This window comes from Lissotriton helveticus, chromosome 8, assembly GCF_964261635.1.
Source record: "Lissotriton helveticus chromosome 8, aLisHel1.1, whole genome shotgun sequence".
NCBI lineage: Eukaryota > Metazoa > Chordata > Amphibia > Caudata > Salamandridae > Lissotriton > Lissotriton helveticus.
In genome coordinates, this window is record NC_136069.1 from 742,373,178 (window position 1) to 742,394,641 (window position 21,464).

Consider the following 21,464-nt stretch of genomic DNA (forward strand, 5'->3'; position numbering starts at 1 on the left):
TCCAAGGAAAGAAAAATACAAGACTCATCCAAAACAAAATCTTCAGTGAAAAAAACTAATGCTCCTGGTAAGCAAACTAAGAATTTTCTCAGGAACTTATTGAAATGTCAAAAAATAAAAAGTGTTGTTTTAAAGAACAATAAGACACCTTTAATTAAAAAAAAGAAATTGTGTCCCTCCAAAAATTTTAGACCTGTAGAAGGAGATGATATTGTCTATAACAAGAGAAGGAGAAATCAATTTATTAAAATTGGTAGACGAATGTTTTATAACAGAATACTATCTAATTTATTAAAACATGTAAAGAGGTATCAAAAAAAGACCGCTTTTTACAAGAAAAGAAAGCATAATTAAGATTGTGGATGAAGCATTTAAAGTGAAAAATAAGTTATATGGATTAGTAATGAATAGAATTCGTACACTAGATAAAGTAATCAATGTTTTCAAATCAAAATGTAAGTGGAGGAGAGTAATTAATCGAACTAATTTTTGTAATGTTTTTTCTGGAGAATGGAAGCATAGTTCAAGTTGTGAGCCATTTTTTAATGAAGAAAGTTACTTTCAGGATAATGATTTGGTGCATGCAGTTGACACCAGTGGTCGAGCATATGAGGTAAAGGACGGTTGTCCGGTTGAAAAAGAAAAGATTGTGCCTAGAAATACAGAAGAGGTGTTAGTTGGTGAAGTTTTAGGGAGATGTCCTAAGGCTCCAGTGTATACTTGGAATTGTAGTAGTATTTGTAGTGTGCAACAGGATTCAATTGATCTGTTTCGCAGTTTCTTACGGACATATACTAAAAAAAAATGTGTAAAACAAAAAATGAAAATTTTGCAAGATTTGGATCCTTGTAGAGTGAGAGAAAAAACAGGTTTGCAAGGGCATTCACTGGCTTGTCTTTCAAGAAAAGTATGTCAGAGTGTTTTTCACCATTTTAGGATGTTAGCAGTACATCATAATAAAGTGAGGAAATTAGTGAGAAGGTTGTATTATGCAAAAAGTCCAGCACTTAAACTAAAACAGTTAAACAGTGCTCTTTTGCATGGAACTGAATTAGATGTGAAAAACATTTGTGAAGAAATTGAGTTTTGTTACTTTGGTGAAATAGAGGACAGTGCAGAAATTGATTCAGTAATAGAAGGTAATGTAGAAGAGAATGTAGAGATTTCAAGTACAGAAAAATTTGAACATGAAAGTTTAAGGTCAATTCAAGTGAAAGGCCTAATTTTACTTGTGTGTGTTGTCGACAAACTCATTATAAGCATCAGACTAGATTAGTTGTTTTATATGTAAAAAGCGAAAAGGTAAATAATAATGAATGGAAGGATTTTGCAACTTATTTGTTGGTAGAAAATTGTTTTGATTTGGGTTTTGATCAACGTATTTGTAAATATTGTTATAATAAATTAAATGAAATTAGAATGCCTGCTAGAGCTGTTCATAATAATCTGGAGTTGGTAGACATTCCTTCTGAATTGATGGATTTAAATACGTATGAGTCTATTCTGATTCAATGTGTGCATCCTTTTCAGGCTATTGTTCGTATGGAGCCTAAGACAGGGAAATTGCCTCCTTCAGATTTACAGAGAGGATTAAAGGGAAGAGTTGTTTATTTGCCTCTAGATTTTAAGAAAAATATTGATACAATTGGTGTCGAAAAAGTAGAAGAGGAACCTCTGGTTATTCTAGTTAATGGTGTTCCGACAAAGAGTAAGAAAATCTGGCAAGAATTAGTAGATGTTAAGAAAGTCAAAAAGGCAACGTTGTATCTGGTAAGAAATAATCAGTACTATAAAAATGTGTATGTGGGAGAAGAGGAAATAACTGTAGAAGACGACACTGATTTCTCAGCTGGGCAAATTGAAAAAGTTGATGTCTTTAGAAGTGAAGAAATTTATGAACATTATAGTGTTCATCCATTGCATTCGAAAGAAGTAATGGGGAATGCTATTGACTTGTTTCAAATGAAAGAAGCCAAAGGAAGTCCCATTAGTGTATGGGAAGAAAGTTTGGAAGCTTGTTGCTTTCCACAGTTATTTCCAACAGGTGAAGGTGGACGATATGACGACCTACCTGTTCAAATTCCTGCATCTGAATACCGGACTTCAAGATTATATGCAGAAGATCCAAGGTTTTGTCAATGCATTCCATATTTGTTCCATCTACTGTTTGAGAGTGACTTGTCTGGACTTTTTTATGCAGTGAACCATATACTGAAAAGTGGAGCACATCTACAAAATGTTTCAGCAAGGGACTTTATGGATAAGTGAAACTGCAAGGCTGTGTTTTGGAATCTCAGCTAATTAATCTCATGGCATGTCAGCGTGGTACTAACGAGTATTGGTACAGTCGTCATGGGGAATTGAAATGTATGCTAAGAAACTTAGGAACTCCTACATGGTTCCTCACTCTTAGCTGTGCTGAGTATGCTTGGGAAGACTTCCTTGAATTTCTACGGGAGGCAAATAAAAACATTGAAAATATTGAATACAAGACACCTGGAGAACTGTGTTCTTTGGATCCAGTTAATGTATGCAGATATTTCAATCATAGGTTTGAAGCTATGATGTCTTTTATTACAAACAAAAAAAATCCTCCGCTTGGATAGGTGTTGGATTTCTTTTGGAGAAAGGAGTATCAAGCAAGAGGTGCTCCTCACATACATATGCTGTTATTAATTAAAGATGCACCAAAATTTGGAACAGATTCAGATGAGAAAGTGATGAGTTTCATTGAGCAGTATTCTACATGTGCTGTTCCGAAAAGTACAGAAGAAAACAATTTGAGACATCAAGTTTTACGCTTTCAAACCCATCGTTGTGGGAAATACTGTTGTTGAAAATACAAATCAAAGGACAAGTTCTACACAAAATGTCGTTTTGCGTTTACACGTCCAGTAACATCGAAAGGAAGAGTGAACAATTTTATGTCTTCTCTGCGACATACTGTGACAAGAAAATCACCAAAAAATACGTACAACCTAAGAAGAAATGAGGAGTCCAAATATATAAATGGCTACAATCCAGTCATTTTGTCCATGTGGAATGCTAACATGGATATTCAATATGTTGCTGATAACTCTATTGCTGTGGCTCGATATGTGACGTCTTACATCACAAAATCAGAAAAGACGGAACTGAAGGAAATGTGGGAGAAAATTTCACATGAAAAGAGTCTAAGCAACAAATTATACAGTTACAGTCTGAAGATGTTGTCGCATCGAGAAATTGGAACATACGAATATTCTGGTCGGTTATCATCAGCAAGTCTAAATGCCAAATCTAGAACCATCATTTGGGTGAGTCTAGGTCCTGCTGCAACACGAAACCGAGTTTTGAAATCTGTACAAGAAATTGAGTATTTGGCGGACAAAGAACTAGACAGTACAGATATTTTGAAGACAAACATGTTGGATACATACTATTCAAATAGAAGTAGTCATCTTGAGAACGTTTGTCTCTATGAAGTTCTGCAAACCTATACTTTTAAGAGGAACATCACAGAAGACATCAATAAAGGTGTATATGCTGTAATTGGATGTGAAGGCTGTCTAGTGAAACAAAGAAAAGGCCATTTGATTAATCATCGAAAATTGAGTTGTGAATCTCCAGACAAAAGGGAATTTTGATACTTAGCTCTTTTGCAACTCTTTAAGCCTTGGCGTAGAGAAGAGGAACTACTTGGAGATTTTCTTACTTATGAAGATTCGTTCAATGCAACCATGGATACCATAGAATGTCCTGTTTTTTCAAATTATCTGCAAATGTTGAACGAGGAAATACAGCAAGAAGCTACAATTGCAGCAGAGATTGCTAGAGACAGTTCTCAAGACAGTCAGAGTTCTGCTTCATTGAGTCAGGATCCACTAGGAGGACAAATTATACAACATGAAGCTGCCACTGCCATGGATGAAGTGGAAAGAGCCATAGAACAAGTTCAGGAGGATGTAGTTAACTTAGAAGATTTGGAAAAAGAACTAAACGTTGAGCAGAGACAAATATATGACGAAGTCATAGAACATTGAGCATGGTTTATCTCATGAAAAAAAAGAGTGCTTATGTACATCATTTATACCTGTTCGACTGTACATGAGTGGAGAAGCAGGAACTGGAAAAAGTTTTCTGATTAAAGCAATTGCAACGTATCTGCAGAAAAGAACGGAGTCATCGCTGTCTTGTGTTGTTACCGCTCCAACTGGGTTGGCAGCACACAATATTAAAGGGATTACTTTACATCGCTTATTGATGCTGCCAGTAGAGCATGATAATAAATTACAATACCACAAGCTATCTGGAGAAGCTTGTTGGAAAGTTTCAAGCGTCCTAAAGAAAATGAAACTTCTTATTATTGATGAAGTAAGCATGGTATCAATTGTAATGCTTGCTTTTGTGCATTTAAGAATGCAAGAAATTCTTAAAACAGAGTATGATGTGTTATTTGGAGGCAAACACATCATCGTTTTTGGAGATCTACTGCAGCTAACTCCAGTGAAAGGGCAGCCTGCGTTTAAAATGCTTACACATGAAGATACCAGGAAGTGCCTAGGAAGCATTGGAAATGTTAACATTTGGTTAAATTTCAAATATGCAGAACTGCTTCAAAATATGCGACAGGCAAAGGATGAAGATTATAAAAATATTCTACAAGATGTAAGAATTGGAAAACTAACTGAGCATGGCAAAGAAGCTTTACATGGACGATTAATTTCAAATTTGTTTCCAAATGAAAACATTTTCCCAAGGAATATTTTTATAAAAATTCCTGAAAACAAATCTGTTATATGCTTGATGCCAACTCTGCAAGAATGTTCAATCTTCAACAACAAAATGTTAAAGTTGGAAAATCAAGAGATTGTGAAACTGGAAGCTATTGATAAAATAGAACCTGAAGAAGCAACTATTATTTTGTCTGAAAAGTTTAAATCAAAATTAAATTCTTTAGAGAAGACAATATCTAAAACTGCTGGTTTGGAAAAGACTCTGTATGCATCTTTAAATTGTCGTATAATTTTACAACGTAATTTAAATGTGGAAAGAGGTTTAGTAAATGGAGCAATGGGTCATGTTGTTGATTTTGCGAATTACCGAAATAGAGATGGAATTGAATTTATAAAAATTGAATTTGATGGTATTGAAGAAGTACAACAAATCAGTCGTTGGTCTGCCCAATTTTTGCTTGTGAAAGATTTATATGTCCGGCGAAAACAGTTTCCTGTTTCTTTGGCATATGCAGTGACTATCCATAAATCTCAAGGTTTAAGTGTAGATAGTGCTTTGGTGAATATTGGAACTTCTGTGTTCAAGGAGGGTATGGCATATGTTGCTTTATCTCGAGTCAGAACTTTATCTGGATTGTACTTGATTGATTTTGATGAGACAAAGATTAATGCAGATCTAAATTGTGTAAAAGAATATACTAGGTTAAGAAGAGAGTATGCTCCAAATTGACCTCAATATCCTCTATTTGAAAAGCGTGTGGTAGGCCGAAAAAGAAGAAATGAGAGCAATTGTAGTGAAGTTGTAGCAAAAAGAAAAAAAGTAGATGAACCAGTAATTGTAAGCAGAAAGGAAAATGATTCAGTTAAAGATGTTGTTGGATTTCAGTTTGAAAACAGTTCTGGTGTCAACTGATATGCTAATGTAGTGGTTAACGTTTTTTTCTCCAAACTGTACAAGAACAGATTGCTGAAAATCGTGATCAAAGATGTTGTTGTTTGTTGAATTCTGTGTTTGAGAAATGTAGCAGTGATAGAACAAAAATACAAAGTGTTTCTGAAATTTGAAATGTTTTAGACATATGTTCTGGTCTAAATCAATGTTCACAGAATATTCACAAGATTGTCAGGAATTTCTAATGTATATGCTTGTTGTATTGCACGATGAAGGTGTAGATGTAGAAAATCTTCTTGGCCTTTCTTATAAATGGCAGCATGACTGCGACAATTGCTCCTTTTCAAGTAGTACTACAATAGACACTGAAAGATTTATATATTTGACTTTACCAGACTGCAAATCAGTGTCAATTATATAATCTAGTTAGAGAAGCAAATTAAAGCATGGTTTGTACTCAATGTAAATCTGCAGTGGTATCAACCTTATTTATACAAACAAATGGACAGTATGTAATTTTAATGTTCCAACGATGTAGACCTGATGGAACTAAATTGACAACATTAATTAAAAATGTTGTGGCTTCTCAATTATCAATTTCAGGAAGAACCTTTACAACTGCAGCAATTATTTACCATGATTGTCCTTCAACAACATCAGGACATTACACAGCTTATTTAAAATGTCATAAAGGATGGAAACACTGTAACGATACTCAATTGACTGTCAAACAACGTTTGCCTTCTGACTTACAAAATTCTTACCTAGTGTTCTTACAATCGAAATTTTAGGGAAGGTAATTGGCCTTTGAAGATTGCAGCAGTTAATAAAACTTAGTTTGCTGTTCAAAATTACTTTCCGAGTGAGAGTGATGAAGATAATAAAAAACATGTAGTTCTCATAGAGGTAGTATATGTATATCACATAGTGTGTGCTGTAAGTATTATAGATAATCTTAATAAAAAGAAAGCTAGAGGTGGAAATAAAACTATTGTTACATAATGTAAAAGATGTTGGAGCTTTTCTTTCAGAAACTCGGGTAAATGAGAGATTAAAAATACTCTTGAGTAATTTCCAAAGAAAAGGACTTTGCATATACTATTTGGCCTTGTGGAAAAGTACATGGATCAAAAGTGAGTTAAGATATGTTTTTTCAAAATTTTATATTATTTTTTGTAACATTGTATGGTTTTTTAAACACAATCATTTTGATTGTGGTTTTTTTTGCCCGCTGTTATATGATGAGTAGTATTGAAGTCACTGTTTTAAGTGAAATTCAATATATTCTGAGAACAGCAAAAATAAACCATATAACATGTTGTACAAATTATTTTGTATTTTGTATTATGAAATATATATTATTTTCCCCTTCTCTTATGCTCACTCACCTATCACCACTCCTCTTAACTCACCCTCACTGGCCTTTTCTCGCTCTCCCTCACCTCCCTTTCCTTATTCCACTTTCCTCACTTATCCTCATTCTCCACTCCTTCACGGCCCTTTCCCTCTCTCCCATCCACCACTTTCCAGCTGTCAGTCACTCTACTTCACTCCCCTTCCCCTTCTTTCCTTTCTTTGTTCCCTCAATAATTCCCCTTCTCTCACTCACCTTACTACACTTCACTCACTCCTTCTCTCACTTCCTCTGTCCTCTCACATCCTCACTCCCCTTCCCTCACTCCCTCTCTCTTAGCCTCACTCTCTCAATTCTCTCACTCTATCACTCCTCTTCCATCATGCTTACTCCCTAAAACTCACCTACATTCCCTTACTTACCTTTCTTTGCTCTCTCACTCAGTCCCTTTCTGGCACTCTTTCCTTCACTACCTCTATGTTCTTACTCCTTAACTTCCCTTGTCTCATGCTTACTTGCTTTTATCCTCTCTCTATCTTCCCTTTTTCTTCAACCTCACTGCCCTTCACTCACCCTCCCTCACCCTTGTTCCCTTACTCCGGTTCCCTCAGTTATCCTCATTCATCATCCTTAACTACCCTTCCTTTTTCTCTCCTCACGCACTCACCTTTTCCCAGTCCCTTTGCTTCACGTTTCTTCCCTTTCTTCCCTTTCTTCCCTTCCTTTGCTCTCTCAGTCATTCTCCTTCCCTTACTCACCTTACTGCCCTTTACTCACCCTTTCTCTCACTCCCTCTGTTCTCTCATATTCTCACTTGTCTTCCCTCACTCCCTCTTTGTTACATTCACTCCAATTGTCTCCTCACTGTCTTACGACCCTACATTCACCCTCACTCACCTTCCATGCCTCATTCTCATTAATCCACTGTTATTCACTCCTGCTTCTCTGTCACTCACTACTCTTTCTTTACTCTCCTTTCTTCCTTTAGTTTTCCTAATGCACATTCCTTTAGTATCCTACTCACCTTCACTTCATTTCTCTCTCCTGCTCTTGTTCACTGTCACTGAATGTATCCATGTCATTATCCTTTTCGTAATTTGCTCTCTCTCTATTTCTTTTTAACTCTCTCTGACCTTCACCATTCCTTTGTTTTTCTTTCTGAGTCCTTCACTTCTACTTTATGTCTTACTAACCTTTTATGACTTTTAATCTCCTACTTTGTCTCTTGTATTGTAAAATATATATTATAAATATTCTAACTTATTTTTTTTTCTCTTTCACAGATATTAAATTTACTGAAAATATGTAATTAAGTTTATATTACTTATAAGGTAAGTTTGACGTACAAAATTTACTTTCTCAACAATCTTTTCCTTAACCTCACTACTCTTCTCTCATGCTCCCACACCCCTGTTCCCTTATTGCGCTTGTCTCACTTTTTCTGAATCCCCACGTTTACTCCCCTTTTCCTCACTCCTCTCACACTTACCTTCTTTCAGACCTTCTCCTTTACTTTCCTTCTTCTCTCTTCCCTTTCTTCACTCCTTTACTCTTTTCCCTTTCCTTACTCTCCTTACCCCACTTCACTAACTCCTTCTCTTACTCCCTCTGTCCTCTTACTTCTACACTCCCCTTCCCTCATTCTCTCTCTGTTAGTCTCATTCTCTCCGTCCCCTTAGTCTCTCACTCCTCTTCTGTCACGCTCACACCCTATAACTCAGCCATACTCCCACACTCATCTTCTTTCAGACCTTCTCCTTTACTTTCCTTCCTCTCTCTTCCCTTCCTTCGCTCCTTCACTCTTTTCCCTTCCCTTACTCTCCTTACTCCACTTCACTAACTCCTTCTCTTACTCGCTCTGTCCTCTTACTTCTGCACTCCCCTTCCCTCATTCTCTCTCTGTTAGCCTCATTCTCTCCGTCCTCTTAGTCTCTCACTCCTCTTCTGTCACGCTCACTCCCTATAACTCAGCCATACTCCCACACTCACCTTCTTTGAGACCTTCTCCTTTACTTTCCTTCCTCTCTCTTCCCTTCTTTCGCTCCTTCACTCTTTTTCCTTCACTTACTCTCCTTACTCCACTTTACTAACTCCTTCTCTTACTCCCTCTGTCCTCTTAATTCTACACTCCCCTTCCCTCATTCTCTCTCTGTTAGCTTCATTCTCTCCGTCCCCTTAGTCTCTCACTCCTCTTCTGTCACGCTCACTCCCTATAACTCAGCCATACTCCCACACTCACCTTCTTTCAGACCTTATCCTTTAATTTCCCTCCTCTCTCTTCCCTTCCTTCGCTCCTTTACTCTTTTCCCTTCCCTTACTCTCCTTACTCCACTTCACTAACTCCTTCTCTTACTCCCTCTGTCCTCTTACTTCTACACTCCCCTTCCCTCATTCTCTCTCTGTTAGCCTTATTCTCTCCGTCCCCTTAGTCTCTCACTCCTCTTCTGTCACACTCACACCCTATAACTCAGCCATACTCCCACACTCATCTTCTTTCATACCTTCTCCTTTACTTTCCTTTCTCTCTCTTCCCTTCATTCGCTCCTTCACTCTTTTTCCTTCCCTTACTCTCCTTACTCCACTTTACTAACTCCTTCTTTCACTCCCTCTGTCCTCTTAGTTCTACACTCCCCTTCCCTCATTCTCTCTCTGTTAGCCTCATTCTCTCCGTCCCCTTAGCCTTTCACTCCTCTTCTGTCACGCTCACTCCCTATAACTCAGCCATAATCCCACACTCACTTTCTTTCAGATCTCCTGTTTTACGTTCCTTCCTCTCTCTTCCCTTCCTTCGCTCCTTTACTCTTTTCCCTTCCCTTACTCTCCTTACTCCACTTCACTAACTCCTTCTCTTACTCCCTCTGTCCTCTAACGTACTCACTCCCCTTCCCTCACTCTCTCTCTGTTACCCCTATTCTCTCCATCCTCTTAGTCTCTCACTCCTCTTCTGTTATGCTTACTCCCTATAACTCAGTCACACTCCCTCACTTATCTTTCTTTTCTCCCTCACTCAGTCCTCTACTGTCACTTTTTCCTTCACTTCCTCTGTCTCCTCACTCCCTTACTCCCCTTGTTTCACGCTCACTTGCCTTTATCCACTCTCTATCACCACTCTTTCCTCGACACCACTGGTCTTCTCTTACCCTTCCACACCCCCGCTCCCTTACTCCATTTTCTTCACTTATCCTCATTCCCCTTGTTCACTCACCTTCTCCTCACTCACCTCCCACACTCACCTTCGTTCAGTCCCCCTAGTTCACTTCCCTTCCCCTCTTGTCCCTTTCTTTGCCCCCTCACTTATTTTCCTTTGCTCTCTGACTGCACTCCACTTCACTCACTCCTTTTGAATTTGTAAAGAATACAGCTCTTTTTGGAGAATTGGAGGTAGTTCTAAAAAGAACTGTTTTTTTTCTTCTTTTTTAGGTTTTTTTTCTGAACAAAAACAAAAACAGGGAATGCCAAACTGCTCAACAGGAGCAAAAAAAAGGGGAAAAATTAGGGCTGGGGACGGCAGCGGTGGTCTTTCCTTCTGCGTACAATGTTCATGATACTCTGTTCTCCGTAGCAAAGCATTTCATCACATTGCTTACACTTGATAGTGATATCATTGAAAACCGGCTGAATATTAGGGATCAGCTGCTCAGGTCTTCCTCTCACGGATGATGCTGTTGCTCCTCCAGTAGATGTTGAGGCGCCATCTCTTGGGGGATTACGTGCCAGGTCTCTGACACTCTCCTGGGCATAGTTCTGGGGGTGCCTCCGCTGAACATGCCGGATCATTGTGGAGTTGCCAAAACTGTACTTTCTTCTAGGGTCACCCCTGGAAAGAACAGTTTTGCAGATTTTACACTCCACCTTTGGAGCATTAACCTTCTGCTCTCCAGGTGGTATGGAAAAAAAATTCCATATAAAGTGCTCCTTCACCTTGGGTTGAGGAAGCTCCTCCTGGATGAACTCATCCGAGTCCTCACTGCTGCTGGGTGGTCTGGCAGCCATTATTTTCACTAAAGGGAAGAACAGAAAGGAACAGGTCTTGCTGTCTCCAAAGTGAAAGCAGAAGTGAAGGAAATGGGTGGGGTTTTCATTACTTGTAAAAAAAACTGTTAACAACCAATGAAAAGAGTTATTTTAAGGTCACATGACTTGACGGGCTTACGCTGCACGCACCGGAGTGCTTCCAGGGGCGCTTACACAGCACGAACGTAGGCGCTTCCGGGGGCGCTTACGCGGCGCGTCTAAATGACGTTTTGCTACCGTTTCGGAAATACTTTTAAAGTTAAAATACGGGTATTTAAAATCAAAAATATTAGTTTTATAAGTATGCCACTAAATGTCTTGCATTATTTTTTAGTTTAAATACAAACTTTTTTTTTTCTCGCACGCGGGAATAGCGCTCTCGCTGCGCTCTTGGGTGAGCTTACCGGTGCGCGGTAGGTTACAAAGTCGATATACAACGGAATTAGCTTTTAGAAAACCTTTGAAATTCACTGAAAAAACTATAGGTTTCACAATCGTTATAGTTACGAATTAGCATTTAAAAAACCTTTGAAATTCACTGAAAAAACCATAGGTTTCACACTCGTTATAGTTAGGAATTAGCATTTAAAAAACCTTTGAAATTCACTGAAAAAACCATAGGTTTCACACCAGTTATAGTTAGCTGAACATTTTACTCATACAAAACCATTGAAATTCCCACGTTATAGTTAGTTGGACTCACTATAACTCGCGCACCCACAATCCACTGCTGATGATGTCACATATTACATCATTCATGACATGGTCAGTGACATCACTGATGACATCACTGATGACATCTCAAATGACATCACTGATGACATAATCCAGTGTCTGTGTGTTTCTGTAAAGTTAAAATATGTTTAACATATTGAAGAATGAGTGTATGTATGAGTGTCTGGATAAAGGATTTAGTAGGTGCGTGACTGACTGTATGAGTGGGTGATTAAATGTGTCTTACTGAATGCATGGGTTAGTGAGTAAACTGTTTGAATTTTTCAAATGCATCGTCGCACAAGTGGCACACCAGTGAAGGGTGAGTGCCCCCTCTTTCTTTGATTGGTTTATAATTTCCCTGACAGTACAGAGATAATTAGCCCGTATATTCATTTGTTGTTACAGGTGCCCACTGATATTGGGGTTACTATACCTACGTGCACATTGAGTCCCACCCTCCCCTCCCCCGTCCTGATGAAGACCCGTCCCTGAGGAACCCAGTCACCCAGTTTTCTGTTTTGGGTCGAAACGTCGACAATTCCCATCCTTTGGAGCCTGTACCTACGTTTTCCTGTCCCCCCCCTCCCTTTCCTGTTGTCTCCTGTGCCAATCCAGGAATACGGAGGACTATCCAACCGCGTGCCAGCAAGAAAGAATTACATTTTTTGCGAGCTATTAATTCAGGGCAGGCTCACTTGTGTTTATTTTTCAAAAAATTCAATTTTTCTTCACCGACCATCTTGGTCAACTTACACGAGCACTTACTTTCACTCTTTTCTGTGCACACCAATTGACAGTGAACCCCATTTGTAAATATTTGTATTTTATATTTGCTACTTTCAAAAAATATATATTAAATGAGTAAGTCTCTCGGACTTTCGTGAGACATATTTGCTTGGTTTTATGTGTATTTTTTCTTGTATCAATTGATATTTTGGGCTACTGTATTTGTCATGTTCTGTTCTATATTTACCATAGTGGATTTAATCGAATGATGACTAGAGTGACTAATTGAACTATATCATTACATTGTGTATGTTGAATCAATGTCTAGGACCAACTGTTGACTATAATACTTGATACCCAGGTCCTTTGACTACAATTGGGTTACCCCTTGTTTTATAACAATACCAGTTCTTAGCCATGTTATCCAATGGGAGGTGGATAACATGGCTAAGAGCTGTTTCACGCTAATGCGTGAATATCGCTGTATTGTCAGCGATATTCACGCATTTTGCCTGATTTTTATCACTTTTGAGATAAACCTTGCTAATAGCAAGTTATCTCAGCGATAAAAATCGGTGAAGCGCGGCGATAATAATTTTGCCGCTAACCCTACTTAGCGATAAATATCGCTGTTTGTAGGTAATATGCCCCATTATCTTAACCAATTAGGAGCAAGGTTCTGGCACACGCTAGCACCTTCAAATAATAGAATAAGTCATTAGGGAAAAGGCATTGTAATTAGCTAGCAGATGTTTACAAAATAAAAATACCCCACCCTAAGTTATGCACTAGAATATACTCCAATTTCTAAGTGGTCTTTTTAAAATATCTATGAGAGAAAAAGGTTACAAAGTTAAGCAATCCTTGCCCAAATACTGCAATTAGAGTTTGGATTATCCAGTACATATGTCCAGACACTTTCTAAAGTTATTTGATTGGATATTGTGATATTGGGTATTGATATTGGATATTGGGGAGAGGTTGTAGCCTTATGGCTGGAGCGGTCCACCTCAAAGCTGGGGAACCAGGTTCGAGTCTCGGCAATGACAGGCTCAATATCCTGTGATTCTGGGCAAATCAATTAATCTCCAAACATGAATGTGTCCATCTGTAACGAAACTGGTGCTCATGTAAAGCGCTCTGATACCCGATGTCTCGGGTCTGGTTTGTGCTATATAAATCTCTTTTAAAAAAAATTATTCCAGCAATCCAAGATCCTGAAATCGTAGAACAAAACTGAGTAGGGTTTGTACCCTAGGTCCTTCTGAAGACACAAACACACCCAAGGCAAGCCCATGACTTTGTCAGCCTCAGCCCTTGTCAAACCAAGAGCGCAGGGGCTCAACTAAAGCCGCAATCTAACAGACCAGGGTGGGGATTCATACTCTAGTAGGTTAGTACATGATCCAGTTAATTAGGTGGGCGCCTGGTAAAAGCATCCTAAGGAGGGAGAGATAGCAGGCTGTGGTCTGAGTGCAGACAGTGCAAGAGGGGAGGAGACATCAGTCACTTACACTCCTGCAGGCATATACACTCCTGAGATTCTCCTGGCCCACTAACAAACTATCTTTCATTGTTACTGCTCTGGAAGTTTCAGTTTATGTCACCAAGCTGACACTCACTTCGTAACACATGCAGTGCAATTTTTGACCACCAGCAAACCACACCCTGCCCCGTTTCCTCTTAACTTCTTGTTCAGTTCAGCTAACTGGGGGTTTAAGGTTTTCTTGGAAAGTCAGCTATCTATCCCCTTGCTACAAACAGTACCCAAATTCAAGACACATCAGCACGCAAACTTTTGTGAATACCCTATAACGCCGTTTCACACAATTCCCTGGAAGCAGACTGTGGTATCTTCCTCTGCAGTCCCCCCCCTCCTCGGCAGCTTGGCTTACAATGGAACTGCTCGCGGTGACATCACTTAGAATGTCACCGCGACCAGGGTTCCAAGGCGAGCGTCGCAGAGTCACAGTGAAGCTGTCACCTGGGGTCGTTCTACTCCTACGCTGTGTCAGAGCAAATAAACTACGGTTTACTTTTATCCCACTTGTGTCTGCCATGAGTTCTTGCTAATTTCACACTGGCGACGAGGGTCCAAGAGTGTGAGCGACCTCAACACGCATGGAAAGGAATTTATTTGAAGACTTCCGGGAAAATAAGAAAGAAGGACAGATCGTGTATAGTGAGAAGGTGAACTGACGTGTTGAAGAAGAAAGGGTCACGATCCCAACGCGGTGTTTATCCTGAAGTGTATCTGCGCCGTGCCAGTTTGCACAGTTCAAAAGAAGCAGCTGTCGCTTCTGATTAACAGCTGCACAGAGAAGCACTAATAGCGGAAGGTTGGCGGCATAAATCATTGTGAGCGGCAAGCTCAAGCTAGCGGTGTATCGTTGTGCAACAGAGGGCTCCTGAAGGCGTAGAACATCAGCGGTGAGTCGCAGTGCGCCCCTTTTGTGATGTGATTGAAAAAAAACTGTCCGGCACACATCCCGGTGACTGATGAAAGACTTGTAATTAACCCAGTCAAGGTCATGGAGCGAGGCATTCGGCGTGGGAGCGGCACAGTGTGACTGCTTGTCAAAGGATCTCTTGAACTAAAGAGTGATAGAGGCATTAGCGTGTAAAAAAACCACAAAAAAAACAGGTGCAACTGCAGAGTAACCCTATTCCCTCCGTGACAAGTGTGCAGAAACTCACCCTTTCCACAAACCCTGGTATATTTCCGCTCGTAAAGTGGTTGCAAATCACATTGATGCTGAAAGAAACTTCCAAGGGAAAGCACTGTTGACTCCGGGACTGTGAGGAAATCGAGTCGTCAGGAAGAGAGAGACTGTATGTTGTCCTTTCAAAACGAATACTTCAGGGCAACCACCAAGTACATTTCACTGATTGGGGAACTGACTCTAGTGCAACAGTGCCACCTAGTGGGTTGGGAGGTCGTTTGCAGCACATGTGATATTTGTTGGTGTTATACAGAAAGGGTAGGACTGTCTGTACATCTCACCAGTAATTGTACAAACCCACTATGGAACTGTGACCTGGCTCCTATTTATAACCCCTGTTGTATCCCTAGGAGAATTCCTTCCACACATTTAGGGTGGGCCTCTGGTATATAACATCATGCAAAGTGTGACAAAGTGTGACACCACCGCTATTTTTTCTGACTAACCCAGGGGAGCCTACAATACAATGGAAAAAGTGGACGAAAGTGTTTTTGAACTATGCAACGGTGTGTGGCCCTAATCTAGGGTTGGAAAGGAAGGTAGCCCTATTAGCATATTACCTAGGGGCGGAGGGGGAAGAGGTGTTAGATCATCTACCAGAACTGGGGGTACAGGAAGCGAGAGGCCTGAATGAGTTAGAAATCAGTCTTAAGAAATTAGATTTGCATTACCTTCCCAAGACTAGCACAATAATGGAGAGGTACCATTTCGGAAAAAGGGTACAGAAGGAAGGGGAGTCTGTAGAAGATTTTGTGTCTGACTTACGGAAACTTGCAGCGACATGTAAGTTTGGAGGCGCTAATGAAGAAAGGATCAGGGACCAGTTTGTGTTAGCGTGTAGGACTGAGCGCGTACGTGAGGAGTTATGGTTGAAAGATGACCCACCCCTGAGGGAAGTCATAATAGTTGCTAAACAGGTAGAACACATGTTGCAGTGCATCAGTGAAATCAAACAAGACAGTGGTGAGAAAAAAAGCGAGGACAAACCTAAAGTGAGCGAAGTCGTGACTGAATGTGAGGCAGTGTCTGTGGTCAAAGGACAGAAAATTGTAGGGAAAGAGCAGAAAGACAGCAAAATGGGATGGTCGTTCAAGGGTACCTGTTATAGATGCGGAAAACAGGGGCACATGGACAATGACAAGGAGTGCCCGGCCCTCAAATTCACATGTAACAAGTGCGGCAAGAAAGGTCATTTCAGGCAATACTGCAGGAGCGGACAGGGATTTAGCAAACTGGGTAAGGACAGGACAAATGCAGTATGTGATGAAATAGTGGTGCAAGTGGGTGAAGACCAGATCCGTAACTCCAAAGACACCGTTTGTGACGAAATTGTTGTGCAAGTAGGTGAAGGTCAGGTCTGCAGCCCAAAAGACACCATAAAAGTAAAGGGTACTGAAGTAGAGGCATTGTTTGATTCCTGTTCAAGAATAACAATCATCAGTGCAAAGGAATTTTCACGGGTGTCCAATGGGAAGATTAGTTTGAGAAGGATGGATGTAAGGCCCGGGGGTATGCTGGTCGCCCCATCTCCATGAAGGGTTATTTCTGGGACACAGTTGAATACAGGGACTGGACAACAGTGTCCAAGGTCTATGTATCTACAATCGGAGACAACATCCTGGGTTGGCAGGCACAGAAAGAGTTGGGGGTCTATCTCAATCCTAATAGCAATCCCCAAATCCTGATACAAGAGGTACAAGAGTCAAAGGAAGATTTGGTGACAGAGTTTAAAGAAGTATTTAGTGAAGAACTTGGGTGCTTGAAGAATTACTGCCACAAGATCAAACTGAAGGAAAACGCAAAGCCAGTGGTAGCCAAGGTAAGGAAGCTAACCATTGCCATCCAAGAAGCGGTGAAGGCTGAATTGGAGAAACTGTGCAAGGCAGGAGTCATCGAACCGGTGGAAGCGACAGAGTGGCTTGCGCCTATTGTAGCAGCCCAGAAAAAGGATGGGTCAGTTCGGTTGTGCATCGACCTTAGAGCTTTGAACAAGGAGGTTGTGGTCGACCGGTTTCCACTGCCCAACATTACCCAGATGATGAGTATGCTAGAGGGCGCGAGGGTCTTCTCCACACTTGACCTTACCTCTGCTTATTTTCAGATCAAGCTGCACGAGGAGTCGCAAGAACTCACGGCATTTGTTACGCCCATGGGCGCATTCAAGTTCAGGAGGATGCCTTTCGGTTTGGTATCGGCGGCAGCCGTGTTCCAGAGAATCATGGGGAACATCTTGAGAGAAATCCCTGGCATCCTATGTTACCAGGATGATGTACTGGTGTTCGCCAAAGACCATGAGGAACACGACAAGAGGTTGAGACAAGTGCTGTCCAGGTTTAGGTCGCAAGGATTAACTTTGAGAAGAGAAAAGTGTGTGTTTGGCTGCAAAGAACTAAACTTTTTGGGACATAAAGTAACAGCAGAGGGAATCCGTCCGAAAACAGAGCTCCAGAACACCATTACAAACTTGGTGCCCCCGAAGAGCAAGGAAGAAATCAAGTCCTTCATGGGAATGCTGGAATTCTACAGCAAATTCATACGGAACTTTGCAGGAAGGACATTTGCGATGCGACAGCTACTAAAAAAAGACGCAGTGTTCAAATGGTGTGACGAGTGCCAAAGAGAGTTTGAGGACGTGAAGAACGCACTCGCAGAAGCACCCAGCCTTCAATCTTTCATACCCAGTCATGTGACTGTAGTCACCACCAACGCAAGTGCCAAGGGGCTAGGGACGGTCCTCACCCAAGTAGGAACAGGCAGAGAAGAAACGATAGCTTTCGCCTCAAGATCTCTACAGAAGTCAGAGAGCAGCTACTCCGTCATAGAAAGAGAGGCCTTGGCGGTGTTCTGGGCTTTGGGCAAATTCAGAGACTTTCTATGGGGCACGAAGTTCATTATTCGGACAGACCACAAGCCATTGGTGGAGGTTTTCGGCAAGAAGGGCCTGGATGCGATCTCCAGCAGGATCAGGCGCTGGGTTATAAGTCTCCAAGAATACACATTCCGTGTTGAATATGTCCCTGGAACAAAAAATCTCGCCGCAGATTGTTTGTCAAGACTGGTAAGGGAAAATGATGAGAACGAAGCGAAGGGAAATGTGGAAGAGGAAATTGAAGACTACCAAGAGGAAAATGTGTGTGCCATAATTCAGAGAGCCATCGGAGAAGAAACGTGGAAAGAAGCACTGAGATCTGACGAGGTCTTGATGTAGTGTGCAAAAGAGCAAAAAGCAAATGGAAACCTGAAGATAAGCGAAATGACGCTCTACGGCCATTCTGGATTGTCAAAGATGAGCTGTCTGTGGTTGACAATTGCCTGTTCAGGGGTACAAGGTTGGTACCCCCCACGGCCGTGAGGGAAGACCTGGTGGACATGGCTCATGATGGCCACTTAGGCATCACCAAGACCAAACAAAGATTGAAAGAAGACTACTGGTGGCCGCGCATGGACCTCGCCATTGAAAGAAAAGTAAGAGACTGCATCCCGTGCAGCATCAGTGACAAAGTGCTGAAGCAACTCACGCCTCCGATGGTGTGTAGGCCACCCCCATCAGGACCTTGGGAAGAGTTGGCGTTGGACATCGTTGGCCCGCTGACGGGTGAAGTGCGCACGCCGTACATTCTGGTGCTCATGGATCTGTACTCCAGATGGCCGGAAGTAAAAGTTGTAAGCGAAATCACAACGAAGACCGTCATTGAATTTCTACGAGAGTTATTCAGTGCAACTGTGTTCGAAAGAAATGGAAGACTTCCTTGAGGAGAGGGGGATCACACACAAACGTTGTGCTTTGTACCAATGGCATGGTCGAGCGCTTCAACAAGACGCTCAAAGAGAGCATTCAGTTGGCCAAAACCAGCGGGGTGAGCTGGAAGGAAGAAGTGTGGAGACGGGTAGAAGCATACAGGTTTACCCCCCACCAAACAACAGGTATCATCCCTTTTGAGTTGCTCCGAGCGAGAATACCCAACACAAAACTGTCGCCTGGCTGGATGGAGTGGCACAAGGGACGGTCAGACCACTCCAAAGAAGCGGAAGGACTAGAGAGACAGAGGGAAGCAGTTGTTGAGAGGAAAGAAAGGTTTGACAGACTCCACTCAACGCATGAAGCAGGGTTCAAGGTCGGAGACGATATTAAGATCAGGACACCCACTGGCAGGGCAAGTTGGTCTGAATACAGTAGGCCCACTAAGATTACAAAATTGTTTAGGAATGCTGTAAAAACCCAGGAAGGAAAGATCTGGAACCTGGGAAGAGTTGTGAGGTATCACCCCCCCCGGGCAGGATTCCTGTAGGGAAGGAGGGTATGCAAACAATTCCGAGAAGAGCAAAGGTTTCCCTCCCAGGGAACAGGGGACGGTCCTTCACCCAGATGATAGGACAAGCCGGAGAGTGACCAGACCGCCCAGACATTTTGAGCAATATGTGATGATATAGCTTTCTGTTGTACACCTGTTTTCTTATGTTTCTCTTCTGATGTTTCATTCTGTACGGAAGGGGGATGTGTGGTATCTTCCTCTGCAGTCCGCCCCCCCTCCTCGGCCGCTTGGCTTACAATGGAACTGCTTGCGGTGACATCACTTAGAATGTCACCGCGACCAGGGTTCCAAGGCGAGCGCCGCAGAGTCACAGTGAAGCTGTCACCTGTTGTGGCTGGGGTCGTTCTACTCCTACGCTGTGTCAGAGCAAATAAACTACGGTTTACTTTTATCCCACTTGTGTCTGCCATGAGTTCTTGCTAATTTCACACAGACGCACTCACGTATATTTTTACAACATGCATTTGTCGAATATATGTGATTAAATCCCTTTCTGGGTCTAAATTCCTATTTTTTGAATACTCAATGTGCATTTCCACTTGATAATCAAACATTTGAGCCTCTAAGTTCAACCTAAATTGCTTTGTTCATTGTGTCGTCATTGCACAGCGTATGCAAAGAAAAGCAGCTAATTAACTTAAATATTAAACCTTGCAACAACATGAATCAGTAAAAGAAACACAAGCAACTAATATAAAGATTCTTCGAGAAAAAATACATTTCTGCACAAGTCAGTGACACAATGCAATCACCATACCTATAAAGTGCTTCAAACATGTCTTGTGATGATGTCCCAAATGCTCTTTCATGTTGACATGTCCCCTCCCTGAAAGAAAACGATAACCAGTGGGTTTCCTCTCACATTTATTTCCAGTACTATAAATTAAGTACATAAAAAGATTGGAAGGGAAAGGTTACGATTTGTAATTAGCAACCAGCACGCTACACTATTTCTTGTATTTTGTCAAGTCTGAGTAAAGCATATATTTCATTTCCCTTGGATACACCAACCAAACATTTAACTTGTTTCCAGCTCGTTTTAATGTTAATTATATGAAGCACAGATGTGATGACTAATGATCTCTAAGATTGTGCCTTGCCTGACGCCGTATGGCCGTGGTCCATATTACATTAACTGCTGTATATACGTTTCCTATGTATGGGCTTGCTCTAAGTGTTGTCACGAGGCAGTGACCTATCGTGACCTGTCAATGTATGTGGGTCTCTGGATCCTAGCTCTGAATTGCCCAAGTTGCACTGGGATAGGTAGACTTAACAGTAAATGAGGTTTATCTCACGGAAAAGTTGAAGGTAAAGAGGTTAATTGGAATTGAAAATCGAATTTTGAGCATTACGTCAATGAGTATTCTTGATCAAAACTAGATTTGGTTTAAATTTAGGGTGATGCATGGAAAACAACAACAGCTTAATATATGTTTCTTTGAAGGTTCTAGAGGGTAGATGACTTTCACCACCATAAACTGTTCCACCAACTTGCCCCAGGTTGTCAATAATCATGCAGATTTTGAACGCGTCTATTACAACGTTAACATTAAGGTTTCAAGCCACACTTTGGGTCTTAGATCACAATATTTTCTCCGTAACAAATTAGGACATGCACGTCAGCATCTCAGGTTTACACGATCTGCCCTATTTTAGAGATTTGCAGTGAAAAATATGATGAGACTCCACTTCTTTGTGCTTGGCCAGGAGATAACAAATATGTTAAAGGTTTGTTTACAACAAGGAGTGGTCATAGGCTCTATAATATATGCCATATTTACTCCTAAACTGAACAAACAATTGGCCAGCTCTCTAAAACCTGTAACCTACAACCTGGCCTTTATTGGCAAGACTGTTGAAATAGAGGTTACATGACAACTACAAAAATTCATTTCCATTCATTATTAGAGATCTGCTATTACCATTGGATGTGGTTTGCTCATTAATTTAGATCCTTCTTGACCTGTGTGTGGCTAGCAACACTGTGGACCGCAAAAAGTTAGTGGC

The 21,464-nt window shown here is 41.0% G+C and overlaps 1 protein-coding gene across 1 annotated transcript in view; it reads right to left on the minus strand.

The window, feature by feature from the left end:
* ASMT (acetylserotonin O-methyltransferase) overlaps window positions 1-21,464 on the minus strand; it is a 298,115-nt gene that overhangs the window by 232,854 nt on the left and 43,797 nt on the right. Inside the window, exon 3 of the mRNA XM_078656057.1 lies at window positions 20,212-20,280. Within this exon, the coding sequence (XP_078512183.1) occupies window positions 20,212-20,280 (69 nt within the window). The remainder of the gene's footprint in view (window positions 1-20,211; window positions 20,281-21,464) is intronic.